The sequence below is a fragment of the Typopeltis vanoorti genome, chromosome 9 (genome assembly GCF_054136105.1).
Source record: "Typopeltis vanoorti isolate ZY-2024b chromosome 9, IOZ_Tvanoo_1.0, whole genome shotgun sequence".
Lineage (NCBI taxonomy): Eukaryota > Metazoa > Arthropoda > Arachnida > Uropygi > Thelyphonidae > Typopeltis > Typopeltis vanoorti.
This window is the reverse complement of record NC_143557.1, coordinates 24990003-25007145: the sequence shown is the minus strand read 5'-3', so window position 1 is coordinate 25007145 and position 17143 is coordinate 24990003. Positions and strand designations below refer to the sequence as shown.

At 34.4% G+C, this 17143-nt stretch overlaps 2 protein-coding genes across 3 annotated transcripts in view; one reads left to right on the top strand and one right to left on the bottom strand.

Annotated features, from left to right (window-relative positions):
• Positions 1-9945, top strand: part of LOC150102935 (intraflagellar transport protein 38-like) — a 232937-nt gene extending 222992 nt beyond the window's left edge. For both annotated transcript variants that reach the window (XM_090397326.1, XM_090397327.1), the window contains exon 12: positions 9808-9945. The gene's annotated coding sequence lies outside the window, so the exon portion shown is untranslated. The remainder of the gene's footprint in view (positions 1-9807) is intronic.
• Shmt (serine hydroxymethyl transferase) overlaps positions 9399-17143 on the bottom strand; it is a 103058-nt gene continuing 95313 nt past the window's right edge. Inside the window, exons 7-8 of the mRNA XM_090397325.1 lie at positions 15645-15872; positions 9399-9975 (exon numbers count right to left, since the gene is read on the bottom strand). Of these exons, the coding sequence (XP_090253451.1) occupies positions 9812-9975; positions 15645-15872 (392 nt within the window). The 3' untranslated portion in view covers positions 9399-9811. The remainder of the gene's footprint in view (positions 9976-15644; positions 15873-17143) is intronic.

Genomic DNA, 17143 nt, shown 5'->3' with positions numbered 1-17143 from the left:
TGAATAAATACAGAGAAAAATGTGAAGCAGTGCGTAAAAGTAACTAATCAAAAGTTGTGCAAAGACTTCAGTAAGAATGTAGAAAATAAATATTCTAGAGGCAAATGTACTGCTAAATTAAGGAAGTGATGGAACAGTGATTGAAAACGTTCATGAGGAATGCACCCAAGAGTACATATCAATACCTAAAGGCAACACCATCAAAAACTTGAAATGCAAAAAGGCAGCTGATACAGATATCTGACCAGTAACTCAAATATAAAGGTATAAAAGTTTTACAGTGACTGAACACTGAATAATTCAAAAAGCTTCCTCAGAAGGTTGAATTTTGCTAATAGAGGCAAGCTATTATATATGCATCTGTAAAAAGGAAAGTAAAACTTAATGAGTTATCATCATCAAATTTCTGATATGTACCTTCAGGGGGGGGTGTACAGGATAATTATGATAATACTACATAAAAAATTTACACCATTTCTAACTTCCAATCAACAATTTAAATCCAAATCCTTCAAGATTCCAATATTATCAGATCTGATATTCTGTCTTTTAAGGCACTTTTTTTTTTTTTTTTTTTTTACTGTATCAATCCATTTACATCTTGATCTTCCTCTGGGTCTTTTCCCTGCTAACCTGGCAAAGAACATTTGTTTTGTTAATCATTCCTCTCCCATTCTGTTTAAGTGACCATATCACCTGAAATTAGCTCAACTAACACATTCCTGAAAGCTAACAATAGCAAGTTTTTTCCTAATATCCTCAGTTTTAATGTGATACTGCCATTGATGCCATCTGTTCACTCCGCTAATCTTTCTCAGAACTTTCATATCTGAGGTCTCCAGCCTTTGATCAAGTGTTTTATTTCTAACCTAGTTCTCAAATCCATAAGTTAATATTAATTTGAACACTGTCTTGTATACAGCTTTCTTATTTCATATATATTTATTCAGCTCACTTCCTACCTTACCAATTCTGTTGTCTATTTCCATTTTTAATTTACCATTTTCACTAAAAATTGTTACTGAGATGTTTTACTTGTTCTATAGGTTTTTTCTATTTCTATTAGGGTTGATGTTTTCAGTGTTTCTGCCTATTTTCATTGTCTTTTTCTTTTTATTGCTGATTTTTATACCAAATTTATTACAACAGATATTCAGTTTATTCAGGAATCTTGCAGACTGTATTTATTCAGACATATAACATCATCTGTGCAAAATGAAGAGCTAACATTAACTCACAAATTTTGATATCAGACCTAATACCAGTTTCCTTCATAATGTGGTTCATATAGATAATGTGCACCCTTGTCGCACACCTGATTTTACCTCAAACCATCTTCCTGTACCTCCTTCAAGTCTAATGGCTGACTTAACACTTAAATAGAGACTATGTATTGTTTGATATAATGTCCCATTCACACCATATAACTGTAGTGTTTTGAAGAGCTTTCCTTTAGGCACCTTGTCTTATGCCTTTTCCAGATCAACAAAACTTAAAAAAACAAATACTTGTTATATTCCCAACCTTTCTCAACTATTTGTCTTTAAGCAAAAATCTGATCCCAGCAACTTCTGTATGGCCTGAATTTAGCTTACTCTTCACCAAGCTTCCACGATTTTTCTAAGCCATTTCTCAAGTATACCTGCATAAATCTTACCAGGAACACTTAGTAGAGAAATAATTCTGTAATTCTCACATTGTTTCATTTCCCTTTTTATATAGATGGTTACTATGACAGCTCTGCTGTAATCACCTCGAATTCAACCTTCTGAATTATGCAATGCAGCCATCCACTGTAAAACTTTTTACCTCCATATTTGAGCATTTCTTTCCTCATTTCAGGCTTTTTTTGATGGTTTTTTTTTTTCTACTTCAAGTATGGATATATGTATTCCTAGTGGGAGTTTTCTATCATCATGCTGACACTGCTTGTTTCATTTAGGATCAGGATCAGATTTTCACTTTATGACAAATTGTTGAGAAATCAAGAAATATAACAAGTAGTTTTGTAGATCTGTGAAGGGGATGGGTTGAGACAGATGCTAAGAGGAAAGTCATTCAAAATACTACAATTAATATGGTGTAAATCAGGCACTACATTGATACATAATCTGTAAGCAGTTAGAATTGGAGGAGGGAGATGGTCTGATGTAAAAGGCAGGTGTGAGTTGTGAGCTGTTATGGAAAAACATGGCATTAGGCCTGATATCAAAATTTGGAGATGTTAATCTCTTTATGCCTGTAGGTATACTACTGACTTGCAACTCAGGAATTTGATGATGATCTCTTTCTGAAAATGATGTAATTCTCCTAAATAAATCCAGTACAAGATTACAGAATTCATAAATGTTTCCTTTCCTACAAAAGGTTGAAACACCTGCAGTAAATTAATATAATGATGTAAACTGCCAATGCTAATGTGTGAATTTCCATTAATCTGAATGGATAAAACTATTTAATTTAAATTCTTGCATAAAACTTTTCTTTCTTGTCTGCTTGTACTGAACTCATCGCTTCCATTTTTATAGGGGTAAATATTTTTTTTTAATAACTGCAATTCACACACACACACACACACTGTTAATGTAAATATTAACTAGAAAAAAATGTAAGATCTAATGGCATTGGAGTCCTGATAGATAAGACCAACTTGGAGGAAATCTGTTGATAGAAGTTAGTAAAAAGGTAAACATCTCATGTAGAACTATCATAGTATCCTGTACACCCTTTGAGGATGCACATCAAGAACTTGATGATGTAATACTAAAGGCAACTAATGCATAAAGTTTTTGTAATCACTGAAAACTTTCAAATTATATTTACATTTATTGTGTGAAACCTAATATTCACACAATAGTGAATTTCTTATAATGGTGCATGCATGTGTGCTAAATGTATGGAACTTCAGTCAGTACTTTTCTTCATTTGATTACACAGTCCAACACAATTTTTGCTGACTTTTATATGAGACTTGTTTTTTACTAATTTGGGTGTGCTGATTTCAAATATCAAACCCATTTTTCTCTATCACGTCAGGATTTTCCTCTATGGCATTTTCTTTTTGCTAATTTGTAAGTTTTTAATAGTTTTAAGGAGGCAGTAATATTTAGAGGATCAAAAAAATCGATTTTTTTAATATTATTTTCTGAAAGTATGTACTTTTAAAAATCTGTTCCTGTTTATCAAGAAATTCGAAAAATTCCCGAAGATATAGCCTATTATTCAAAGTGGTGCGCAGATCAGAATCGGAGCACTCACTGCTCTCGCTTGTTAGTAAACGAATAAATGCGTAACAACCTGCAACAGCACGTACTGGCGCTTTGAATGCGAGAGAAGCCGATAATTAGATACATAACTACTTAACAATTTTACTTACACATGAGTTTCAGGGAATAAATTTTTGTTTGAGGCGATTTCTGCTGCGTGTTCTGTTTTGGCAATCCCTTTGAATACTCCAACAGTAGTCGGCCATCATGTGAGAATCCCATCTTCCTTGGTACCTATCTTCCATAGTTTTTCATCATCATCATCATCAAATTCCTGCCATGTACCCTCAAGGGGTGTACAGGATATGACAGTACTACATGAAAAAATTACATCATTACTAACTTCCTATCTACAATTTTCCTCCAAATCAGTCTGTTACTTGTCAAGACTCCAACATTATCAGATCTTATATTTCTATCGTCTAAGGCACTTTGTACCGTATCAATCCACCTATATCTTGGTCTTCCTCTGGGTCGTTTTCCTGCCAACCTGGCAGAGAACACTTGTTTTGCTAATCTTTCCTCTCCCATTCTATTTAAGTGACCATACCATCTGAGATTAGCTCTGCTAACGCATTCCTGGATGCTGACAATGTCAAGTTCTTTCCTAATATCCTCATTTTTAATATGATATTGCCATTGATGCCATCTGTTCACGCCTCTAATCTTTCTCAGGACTCTCATATCTGTGGTCTCTAGTCTTTGGTCAAGTGTTTTACTTGTGACCCAGCTCTCAGATCCATAAGTTAAAATTGGTTTGAACACAGTCTTGTATACAGCTAATTTAGTGTTCCGACTAATTTCTTTCTTATTCCATATGAATTTATTCAATTGACTTCCCACGATGTCCATTTCTATATTTAGTTTACCATCTTCAGTAAAAATTGTGCCTAAGTAGCTGAAATGTTTTACTTGTTCCACAGGTTCTCCATTCACAACACAGTTTACATTTTCAATGATTCTGCCTATTTTCATTGTCTTTGTCTTTTTATTGCTGACCTTCATACCATATCTATTACAACAGCTATTCAATTTAGTCAGAGAATCTTGCAGACTTGTAGCCGATTTATTTAGAAGTATAACATCATCCGCATAAAGCAAAGAGCTGACATTAACATCTCCAATTTTGATATCAGGTTTAATACCACATTCCTTCATAATGTGATCCATATAGATAATGAATAACAGAGGGGATAATGTACATCCTTGTCTCACACCAAATTTAACATTAAACCATCTTCCTGTACTTCCTTCAATTCTAACTGCTGACTCACAACTCAAATAAAGACTAAGTATTGCTTGATATAATACCCCATTGACACCATATAACTGCAGCGCATTGAATAGCTTCTCTCTTGGCACCTTGTCATATGCCTTTTCCAAATCGACAAAACTTAAATACAGATCTTTGTTATATTCCCATGCTTTCTCGACTATTTGTCGTAAAGTGAAGATCTGATCCTGACAGCCTCTATTTGGCCTGAATCCAGCTTGTTCTTCACCAAGCTTTTCTTCCACAATTCTTCTCAACCATTTCTCAAGTATACTTGCATAGATCTTGCCAGGAACACTCAGTAGGGAAATACCTCTGTAATTCTCACATTCAGTTTTATTTCCCTTTTTATATATGGGTACTATGAGAGCTCTACTCCAATCATCGGGAATTCGTCCCTCTGTCCAGGCTTTCTGAACTATGCAGTGCAGCCACTGTAAGACTCTTATACCACCATACTTCAGCATTTCTGGTCGAATATCATCTACTCCTGCTGCCTTTCCACATTTCAAGCCTTTGATGGCTTTTTCTACTTCAAGTATGGATATGTATTCCTGACTGCATGCCTGGTCAGTGTTTTTTATCACTGTGCTGTCATCACTGCTTGTTTCATTTAGCAGTTTTTCAAAGTAATTACTCCATACTTCAAGGATATCTTTTTCTCCTGTTTTCATTTCACCTTTATCATCTTTATTTCCTTTTACAGCACTCTTTCCTCCATTCCTAAGCTTCTTCAACAACCTCCAGAATATTTTGCCACCTTCTTGATATTTATTTTCTATATTCTTGCCAAAGTCCTCCCATGACTTTTGTTTAGCTAGTTTTACACACTGTTTAGCTTTCTTACATTTGTCTCTGTATTCTGTAAGAGTAAAAGCTGACTTATTTGCCAGGAACTTTTGATATGCTTTCTTCTTTTCCTTCACTGCCTCCTTAACTTCCTGTGTCCACCAGGGAGTTCTGATTTTTTTATCCTTGCACACAACTTCACCACATGCCTCTCTGGCAGAATCAATCAATGTTTCCTTCAGAGTTTGCCACTCGATCTCCAAGGTTTGATTCCTGTTCTCAAACTCTTTCATTTTCTTTTCAATAATATTTCTGTATTTTAGTCTACAGTTCACATCTGAGAGCTGCTCAACTTTTATTCGCTTTAAAACTTTCTTACATGTTATTCTTTTCAATATGAAATTCAATTTTATCCTGCTCAAGACTAAATAGTGATCACTTCCAATTTCAAATCCTCTGTACACTCTGGTGTCCTGCACCAGGGAGAAAACATCACTATCAACAATAACATAGTCAATGAGACTTTTCTTATTCCTAGCCTCTTCTCTCCATGTGAATTTGTGCACATTTTTATGTTGGAACATGGTGTTAGTAATAACCAGTCCATGTCCTGAGCAGAAATCCAACAGATATTTACCATTATTATTAGCTTTGCTCTTTTCTCCAAATTTTCCCAAAATATTTTTGTATGTGTCACAATCATTTCCTACTCTGCTATTTAGATCCCCAACAAGGACCAATTTTTCATTTTTCATTGTGTCAGTTCCTTTTTCTAAAGCCTCAAAAAATTCCTCCACTTCTACCTTAGTAGAACCTTCTTTGGGACCATAGGCACAAATAAGTCTCATTGTCCAGTTTCCCATTCTCATATTTGCCCACATTACTCTACTTGAGACTGACTGCCATTCAAGAAGATTAGCCTCATATTTTGTGTTGAAAACTATGGCTACTCCTTCTTTTCCTTGATTGTCATTGCCTGAATATAACATTTTGTATTTATTGCTCAGAAAGATCTCACCAGTTTTGGTCTTTTTTGTTTCAGTCACCCCTATTATGTCGATCTGGTACTTATCTAATTCCTCAGCTAGCTCCATTTCTTTGCCATTCAGGCTTCTTACGTTGATAGTACCGATCTTTAACTCTGGTGATATTGAGTTGGGGTTTGTTTTCAGATTTGTTCCAGTAGCTGACTTTTCACTGTTCGCCTTGGTTCCCTGGCGAAAACAACGGGGGCCTTGTTTAACCGGGCGACGCCCCAGCCGGCATGAAATTTTGTCATGTTGTACCATCATTTTTTATTTTGGTTTAACCAATAAGAATACAATTTGGTCGGCTAAATCCCAAATTGCCAGCCCATCCTCGTTCGTTCAGTATCAAAGTAGATACCCAACAGGGTGCACCACGAGAAGGTGAGGATTGGACATTAGGTCAGAAGCCCTGGTCGGTTCTCCGCATTCCTTTAAAGGCTATGTGGAGGTCTCCTCTCAGTTATACAGCTTTGACCCTTAAGCACCCCATAGTTTTTAAGTCGATGAAATCTTTCGCCTTGTTCATCGCTTACAGCACCTAAATTCTTGGGAAATCTATCAAGATGACTGTATAGGAAATAAAACTTTATGCTCATGTTGCAACCTAGGCGCTGGAAATTTTCAAGCATTGTTTCCACTAGATCTTTGTAATTGCACGCTTTTTTTTTCCAAGAAAATTATTCGCAACCATCGTAAATGAAGTCCAGGCCTCTTTCTCAATTTCGTTCATAGAGTTGATGAAATTTGGGTCTCTCATTAAAGTTCTAATTTGCAGTCCATCAAATACACCGGCTTTAATTTTTTCATAACTAAGTCGTGGAAATTTTTCACATATGTATTGGAAACAGTCACCTTGTAAATCTAAAGCTTTAACATACTGCTTCATAAGACCTAGTTTGATGTGTAGAGGTGGTAAAATGATTTTTTCTCTGTCATTAAAGGTTGATTTATAACATTCTGTTCTCCAACATTTAAGGATATTCTAAGAGGCCAATGTTTCTGACTCCAGTGTTGGTTTCTAGCTCGACTATCCCAGAAGCATAGAAAATACAGAAACTTTGTATATCCTCTTTGAAAGCCAAGTAAAAAGTTCACCATTTTAAGATCCACACAGATGATCCAGTTATGGTCTGTATATTTTAATGACTTCAGAACCTTTTTAATGTCCTCATATGTTTCCTTTAAGTGGACTGAATAGCCAATAGGAATTGAGCCATATACATTTCCATTGTGTAGTAAGACACACTTGAGACTTCTACTTGAACTGTCGATAAATAAACGCCACTCATTTGGATGATATTGTACAACACTCATTTCAGTTAGTAAACCTGACACATTGTTACAGTAAACAAACCCACACTCGTATTTAAAATATTGTACAAGATTACTTTCCCTGCTACGATAAAAAGTTATCTTCGTAGCTTGCTCCAGTAAGTTTTTTCCATTTAATCTTGAAGCTAACAATTCCGATGATTCCTTTGGTAGGCCCAAATCTCTTACTAAGGCATTCAATTCCGCTTGAGTAAAACGTTGCGGTCCAGAACTAGAAATTAAATTTTCATTGTCTAAATCAACATCTGGGTCTTGCTCCTCAAGAACATCTGGCATATCCCGATCATGCTCGTTCTCAAGTAAAGGAAGTCCTTTATAAATTGGCACGGCTATTTCATTGGAATGAGCAACTGGCCGAATTGCTGAGTTGAGATTTGGATACACAATTTTTTTCTTATTCTTCTTATTATAACCAGAAGTCTGAACTAAACAAAAAAATAGCAATAATCTACGTGATTTTTCAGTTCACGCCAAATCATTGGAATGCCAAAAGCTAATTTTTGGCGTTTTCCCTTGCTCCACTGTCGTAAATTTTCTACACATGACTTACACACTTTATTTGGAGCCCATGACTTGTCCTGATCTGCAATTTTTACGTCAAAGTATGCAAAGTACACTTTCTTAACGAAATCAGTGATATTTGTCCTTTGACTGGGAACAGTAAAGCTGCCACAAATGTAGCAGAAGGAATCTACACCATTGACACAATTTCGAGTAGTAGACATGATGTATTTTCTTCACTGCCGACTAACATGTAATTAACAAGACAAAAAAAAACCAGAGACTTTACTGAAACGTTATAAGCGCTCATCATACTTTCACAGTCAAGATTTTGACTGATTTCGACTGTTCTTTGTCCGCTATGACGCATATAGCATTCATTTGTTTTATGCAGTTGTCATCGCCTACTTTTCATCATCTAAATGTATTGGGTCGGTTATCGGCCTCTCTTGCATTCAAAGCGTCAGTACATGCCGTTGCAGGTTCTTACGCATTTATTCGTTTACTAACAAGCGAGAGCGGTGAGCGCTCCGATTCTGATCTGCGCACCGCTTTGAATTCGGGAATTTTTCGAATTTTTTAATAAAAAGTTAAGAACAGATTTTTAAAAGTACATACTTTCAGAAAATAATATTAAAAAATCGATTTTTTTGATCCTCTAAATAGTACTGCCTCCTTAAAACTATCAAAAAGAAAATGCCATAGAGGAAAAACCTGACGTGATAGAGAAAAATGGGTTTGATATTTGAAATCAGCACACCCAAATTAGTAAAAAAACAAGTGTCAGATCATAATCAGCAGAAAAAAAAAATTTTTTTTGTTGGCCAGGGTTATTATAATAGTGTTTGTTATGGTGATCGATTCTGAATTAAAAATTAAACAATGAAATCTCTCCTTATATGCAGTCGTGAGACAGCCAAGTAAAAAACTAGAGTGTATTAGGATCATTTCAAGTGTACGTGCTTGTGATTATAAAATTACATTTCATTTGATTCTAATAGTGTCTAATATATTTATTTTCTAATAATAACTGTCTCATGACTGTATAAAAGGAGAGATTCAATTCTCCATATATCTTCATTGTTGTCTACTTGTTTTACACTGACAGTGATCCATGATAGTGAATGGAAATATCTGTAATTAATGCATCGTAATTAAATATTTTCAACTGTGTCTAAGTATTACTTATTCAGAATGAATAACACACAGTTATCTCTTAATAAACCTATGGTATACTTTATTTTAATAATTTTAAATGTCATGTTTAACATGAAGTTACACTGAAGTTGAAAAAAGTGCTAATCTTCAGAACAACTTTAAATTTGAAACAGTAATATGGCAGTGCTCATCAAAGGATCAAATTTTCAATTCTTTCAGCACACATATATAGTGCATTAAACTATTTCCCAAATTTTCTACAACACAGAGTATGTTATTACTACTTTACATGCGATTATTGTTTGATATCAGAGTATGGCACTCCACCTTTAAAAAGGATACACACTCACATTGGTTCAGTTTCTAAACCGCATATAATTGAAAAATTATTAAGAATTTTAAATTCCGTTTCATGATTGTTAACGTGTGTATACAATTTTCCCTTTCATTTTTTAATTAGTTGATCAAAACCCATCATAGCCTGGCATTGGAAACTGTACTGCAAACTCTTCTACTTCTTTTCGGAGTACTGCTAATTTCTTCTGGAAAACTTCCTCTTCAAGTTTATTCTTAAAATCCTTTAACATTGGCCCACTAGCAGCTTTCACTTCAAGAGCAAAGGATAAACCTATAAAAACATAGAAAGTTATATGCAGTTCACAAATTTATTAAATATTTTTGAAAGGAATGTAAATAGGAATTGTAATACTTGGTAGTTATCACTTTTTTTTATTTTTAAATTGTATATATTTATTACACAATGCAATAAAATGTTTCTCTTTAATCTTTGGAAAAATATAAATCTTTTATTCCCCTTAACATTATAATTTAAAAAGATTCATCTTTTTTTACTTAATTATAATTTTCATTATTCTAAATAATCTGAAAAATAAGAACATGTGTATGCAGCTAGCTCACAGACATATGTTGCATTCTGTATTACCTTTATCCCAACAGTATCAATCTTGTCCTCTTCTTGTATTCAGTCGGTGTTTGTGGGAAATTTTTACATCTCCTACCTCACAATTGCTTAAGCATATAAACAATACTAATTTTACTTAATGTCAAACAGTTCACCTGACTTAGCATGTTGAGCACATGCCTGTAGCAGCAATCACTGGTTTTTCACACTCTTTAAAAGTACAAACACACATCATTACAAGAAATTATTCAAGGATCCTCTGTTTGAAATTATGGAGTTTAATATTGCTGTACCCTTTTGTTTATGCACATGTAAAAGTAACCTAGTTACAATCCCTAGTGGTATTCATAGAGGCACAGTATGATGAATACTGACAACCAAATGTCACTAGCAAGTTATTATTTCTTCACTTTGTCTGCTCACATAGCAGTACAATGACAGTATTGGTGGTGGAATATCCTACAGTGAGTGGGAACAATGTAAGTTTCTTTAAATGTTTTCTATTTCTAAGCAAATAGATTCTGTTCTCTTTATCACTTGAGAGACATGAGCTTTGATGTCCCATAGATGGCTAATTTTTCTTTGCATACTGGAATTAACTGAGTTGAACAAGGAGTACTGTATGGTGTTTCCCAAAGCATAGACCTTACGGTATCAGTTTGTTTGGTATAAGCTAGAATGCAATCTTTTCCATATTCAATTTATGCACATATTTTAGTTTAGTTCTCCTTCAGGATATGTTACCTTGCTTGCTCATGTTCAGTTTATACCTTTTTTTTTTTTTTTTGCTTCTATTTCTGTTCTGCCTTCTAAGATGGATTATAATAATATTTTAATATACAAATAAATCATTTTCGTTTTGACCTCAGCTCATGTTTGGTTTTTTTTAGCCTTTTATTGAATTCTTATCTTAATTTCCATATAACTGCTCCAAGGTCTATCATAGTTGTGGCAGTACTGAGACAACACAAGAAATCACAATCCAAAAAAACATGTTGCAACTTGAAACTTTGCCAATAAAAATTTGCCTTAAAGTGCAAAAACCATTATCTCTATAACACCAAGTCCAAAAACTATTCTAAGGTTGAACTTTTCAATCTGAAGGCGAGTTAGCCAGTCTCATTCATGGCAGAGTTTTATTATTAAGCAATAGCAGTATTACTGTGCTATCTCGATGGAGTGTGAGGTCCACGCTATTATTCACAAAATACCCATCATACTTCTCCTTTGACTCATTCTCTGAGAATGCAATTGGATTACCAGTGAGTTTTTTTTTCATCCTGGCAACACATGCAGTTGACATGATATATGCAGTCAGGATTAGTTTCTGGTTACATAGTTATCAACTAAGCCAATACTTAAATGTGATAGCCCATTGAGACTATTACTAGCATTTTGGGAGGGGAGGGGGGGGGCTTAGACACTACACACACATGATGGAAGAACAAAATCAGATATCATGCCAACTTGGGCGCTGCATGGCTATACAAGCCCACACTTTCCTCTGCTGTTTTAATTGGAGAACCAGAGTTAACAGTGAAAAGTCAGCTACTGCAACAGCCTCAACAAAACTGAAGATAGGCCACCATGAAATCGATGGAAAGGATGTGTGGAAACTAGGAAAAGAATACAGACATGCCATATCAACTTAAGTGGTGTTAGTAATACCAGAAAGACAAAAACAGGTGAGATCCTTCTAAATAATGATTATAAAATGATTTGGTTTTTCAGGCCTGAGAAATCAAAGAAAAGTAGTAGTAGTTAACCTAAAACACAATGATAATTTTTTGAATGGTAGGTAGTTTCAAAAAGGATGATCTGTGAACAACTTAAAACTGAAAAATTGGACAATATAATTTATTTGTGCCTGCAGCCTTATAGAGCATTCTAGCAATGAAGAATGCAGAGGAATTTTTCAAATCATTAGAGAGTGATTGACAAACTGGCTCTTTTTTATAACCTAAACAGCAGAGTAGGATACGGATCCCAGATGCATAGAAATGTTTTGCGATAATTTAGACAAAAGGAGCAAATAAGTACTTGCTCAGTGGATTAATAAATACTAATATGTTCCAGCATAAAAGATGTGCATAAATTCAAATGAAAAGGACACGAAAAATAAGAAGCCTTATTGATTTATGGTAGTGATATCTTGAGATGGTTCAGGATACAAGAATAGAAGTTTTAAAACAAGAAATGAACACTGCCAACTATTGAGCAAAGAGTATCTCCACCTGAAAGAAAATTCTACTAAAGTTAAATAACTCTCAAATGTCAACTAGAGATCTGAATATACAAATTCATTGATGTAAAAATAAGAAACAAGCCTTAGACAAGTAGGAAATGAAGAAAACATTCATACCTATAGAAACATGAGATAATTATCTACATGAATAGAAAAATAAGACCTCCATAGCTGTTCAAACCAATTTTAACTTATGGATCTGAGAACTGGGTTAGAAATAAAACACTTGATCAAAGACCGGAGACCTCTAATATGAGAGTTCCGAGAAAGATTATTGGAGTGAACAAATGGCATCAATGCAGTATCACATTAAATATAAAGTGCCTTAAAAGACAGAAATATAAGATTTGATAATGTTGGAATCTTGACAGCTAACAGATTAATTTGGAGGAAAACTGTTGATCTGAAGTTAGTAATGGTGTAGCTTTTTCATGTAGTACTATCATAATATTTCTGTATTCCCCCCACCCCCCGAGGGCACACATCAGGAATTTGATAATGATCTCCATAGCAAACACAGGAAAGCTCCAGATTAGTATGCCTATATATGCTCTTTGAAAAAAATATGAGAGCTAAGAGTATATGCAAGTCATGAGATAAAACTGGAAAGAATGTAAAAGATAAATATTATGAAAATGACAAAATATTTTTTGGAAGTTTAAAAACTTTAAAAAAAGTTTTTTTAAAAAAAGGAGCGTAAAAAAAGTTAAAAAATTTCCTATATAACAAAGGAAATTGGAGACTGTCAAATGGTAGAAAATATCCAGATGGACACCAATTTATATTAATATTTATGGCAGTATCAAAATTTTAAAGTGGATACACATCTGTAATTCAGAAGGCTTGGTCAGAATGTTAAATCATAAATGACTGGAGTAAAGTTCTTGTTGTATCTATTTGTAAGAACAAAAATAAACCAGAATATGAAAATTGCTAACAATTTCATTATGTTGAGTTTTAGGAGAAAATTATGCAAGCAAACCTGAGGAAAAAAAAATTAGAAAAATAGTTGAATAAGCTGGGTTTAAGCTAAACAAGACTTGGGGTTTCCAAGACCAGATTTTTACCTTACAACAAACATCTGAGAAATCATAAGAGAATAGAAAATAGCAATCTTTAAGCTTTATTGATTTCAAAAAATAGAAAAAAATATGATAGCCAAGGGGGAAGAATGGTATAAAACACTAAATCTGTATCATGGAAATGGAACCTTACATAGAGTGATACACAGCTTATTATATAAGCTGCATATATCAGCAATTAGAACTGAAAGACATCATCCTTTATACATGATGAAAGCCTGACATTAATTTTTTTTTTTTTTTTTTTTACATAGAAAAGCAAGACTGTATGCTATCTCTATCATTATTCACAATTTATGTGGCCCACTTTTATTAAGAAAAATGGTATTAAACTTGATATTCAAATAGGATAGGTTTTGTTCTTTACTCTATACTTTATGCAGTTGTTATCCTCTTATATAAATTTATTATAGGTCTACAAGTCTTTAGCTAAATGAAAAATATAACAAACTGCGAAAATAAGGAAAACAGAAAGTGTCAATTGCATCGCATAGTGAACCTATAATTATAACCAAATATATATTTTTAGGAAGATGGCAAATTAACTATAGAAATAAATAACAGACGTTTTGACATGGTAGGAAGCTTAAGTAAATTTATGTGGAACGAGCAAATTCAGTCAAAACACACAGATATCAGAAAAGAATCTGACAATGTTAATATTCAAGAATGTGTAAATAGTACTAATCTAAGATGGTATGATCACTTAATATGAGAGATGAAAGATTACCAAAACAAGTTTTTGCTCACCCACAGGTTTACAACCTTTTATGGTTGGAGCACAGATTGCAGGAGAAAGACTAAGATATAAGTAGCTGAATCAGTTATGAATGCTTTAAAAAGATTGAAATATAATAGATAAAATCAAAGACCTCACAAATAATAGACCAATTTGAAGGAAAGTTGCTGATAGGAAATTGGTTGGGAAATGTTGTTAGACTATCACATACAAGGTGTTTTCAAAAAAAAGACTGAACTATAAAGACTTTACTGCTCATTTTAAGCACTGTCCCTTTCAAAGTAGTCCCCCTCTACTAACAATACACTGTTCCCAATGTTTTTTCCATTGTTGGAATGCTTCCTGGAATGAACTTTCTACGATGGGGCACAGTTCTCTTATCGCATTTCCCTGAATCTCCTTTATGGTTTGGAAACGACGTCCTTTTAAAGTGGTTTTAAGTTTGGAAAACATCTCATCTCCTGTTAAGATGTTCTTAAGTTTTCATTACCATTGCATTGGCAAGCAGTTCCTGACTGATTTCAACATGGTTCTCTTTCTGATCATCAGTCAACAAATGTAGCACAAATTTTGCATAATGTGCTGTGCGCAATGCAAACTGACGCAATGCACTGAAGTTTTTCAGTCAAAATTTGATGCCAAGATCTTATGTTGATGCCCACTTCATCAGCAACTTCTCGGACAGTTAAACGATGATTTCCACGAATCATAGCACAAACACTCTCGACATGGTCGTCATCTGTTGATGTGAAAGGTCGTCCAGACCTGGGATCTTCAATGACTGAAGTTCTACCCTTTTTAAAATGCTTAAACCACTCGTAGCACTGTGTTTGGTTCATACAGTCCTTCCCATATGCTTGGTTAAGCAATTGAAATGTCTCTGTAAACTTTTTACCAAGTTTGCAGCAAAATTTCTCACACACGTTGTTCATCAAGCTCTTTCATTGTCACTAATCCGATGAACAGCTTGTTCATTGCTCACTTCGGCAGCTGTAACTCTGCGACTAATGCTCATGGCAGAATGGGGCAAATGGCAATATGTTGTCAAAATGTGCTGCTAGGTGCATTCAGTAGCCGCAGCATGTCTCTGTGCCGGTTGGCATGCTATTTAAAAAGTTTGGTCTTTTTTTGAACATGCCTCATAATATCTAGTACATCCTTTGCAGTATAGAAATAAACCATAAAATGATTTCTCTCATTTCTTGGAATTTGAAACAAGGTATTAACTACTTAATAATTTTTAATACTTACAAGTTAAAAAAAATTAAGGGTATAAGAACTACTATACAAGAATGATAAACAGCTATACCTTTATGAATAAATTCAACAATCTTTTCCACATCACGCTCCTTCATGCCCCTAGTGGTTAATGCAGGTGTCCCTAGACGGATGCCACCAGGGTTTAATGCACTTTTGTCACCAGGAACAGTATTCTTATTACATGCAATTGACATTTCTTCTAAAACTTTTTCAGCACGAGCACCATTCAAACCAATAGGTCTTAGATCAACCCAGACTAAGTGATTATCAGTGCCACCTGAAATGTGTTCATTATTATAATATTGAAACTAGTTATTAAATGGCATTTAGGTATTAATGTCATCTAAATCAAATACATATTGAAAGAAAAACAACAAAATACTCTGATTTTTATATATATATATAAACTTAAATATTTGCCATTGGTAAAGCAAAGTTTTTAACTTTTTTTTTTTTTTTTTTAAAGGAGGGAGGGATATATATACAAGATCCATCTGATAAGAAAATTTTAGGACTTGCTGCAGACAACTACTGCAGTAAGTTGTTGTTTATTATTTTAACGGTATAATAGAACACAGAAACTAAGTAAATAATTAATTTATTAACTTGATGCTGATATTTTGCTGGTGTTATAACCAGCATCTTCAGAGCACAAAAACACTGTTTGTCACAATACGCGAGACTAAAACAACATGGTGTACTTAAACAAAATTGTAGCAGAACACAAAGACTAGAGTCCTGATTTTGGTGCCCTCTATCTGAAAAAAAAAAAAGCTATCATATATTACTAGAGTCCTAGAAAAGTGCTAGTTTTTTCTTAATATGACTGTCTCCCAGATCTTTGGCTAGTTAATACAGCCATATTTGTTGAGATTTGGAGTGTGTTTTAGGGCTTCTGTCACCTCTAAGAACAATCTCTCTGATTTATATGGATTTCTGTGTAGTACTTTTGTGTTTTTCCAGTTGATCCTGTGGGCAGGGGTATCCAGAGCATGGTCTGCTAGGCCCAACTTCCCATAATGATAATTCCGGACGTATCTTTTATGTTCGCTGATGCGGATGTTCACAGTTCTTCCTGTTTGACCGTAGTAGGCTTGATTGCATGAGCAGGGTACTTGGTAGACTCCTGGATGTGATAAAGGAGGAATGCTGTCCTTGGGTGAGCAGATGAGGGTGGCTAATTTGCTACATGGTCTGAATGTAGTGCGTAGTTTATGTTTATTGAGAATTCTTTGGATCTTTTCGGATGTGCCTTTAATGTAAGGGATGGTGACTGTTTTGTTGTAGTTCTCTGTGGTGGATGGTGGGAGGGGTTTCTTAGGAGTGTTTAGTATTTTGTTTATTTTATGTGGATTGTAGCCGTTGGCCAAGAAGGTGTGGCGTAAGTGAGTCAGTTCAGCAGTAAGAGCCTTGTCATTGGAACAGATTGCTCTCGCTCTATGGGTTAGCGTTTTTAATATGCCATATTGTTGAGAAGGATGATGGTGTGATTCCATGTTAAAACACCGAGGATCTATGGAGCACCAAAAATTCACAAACAAGGCACAC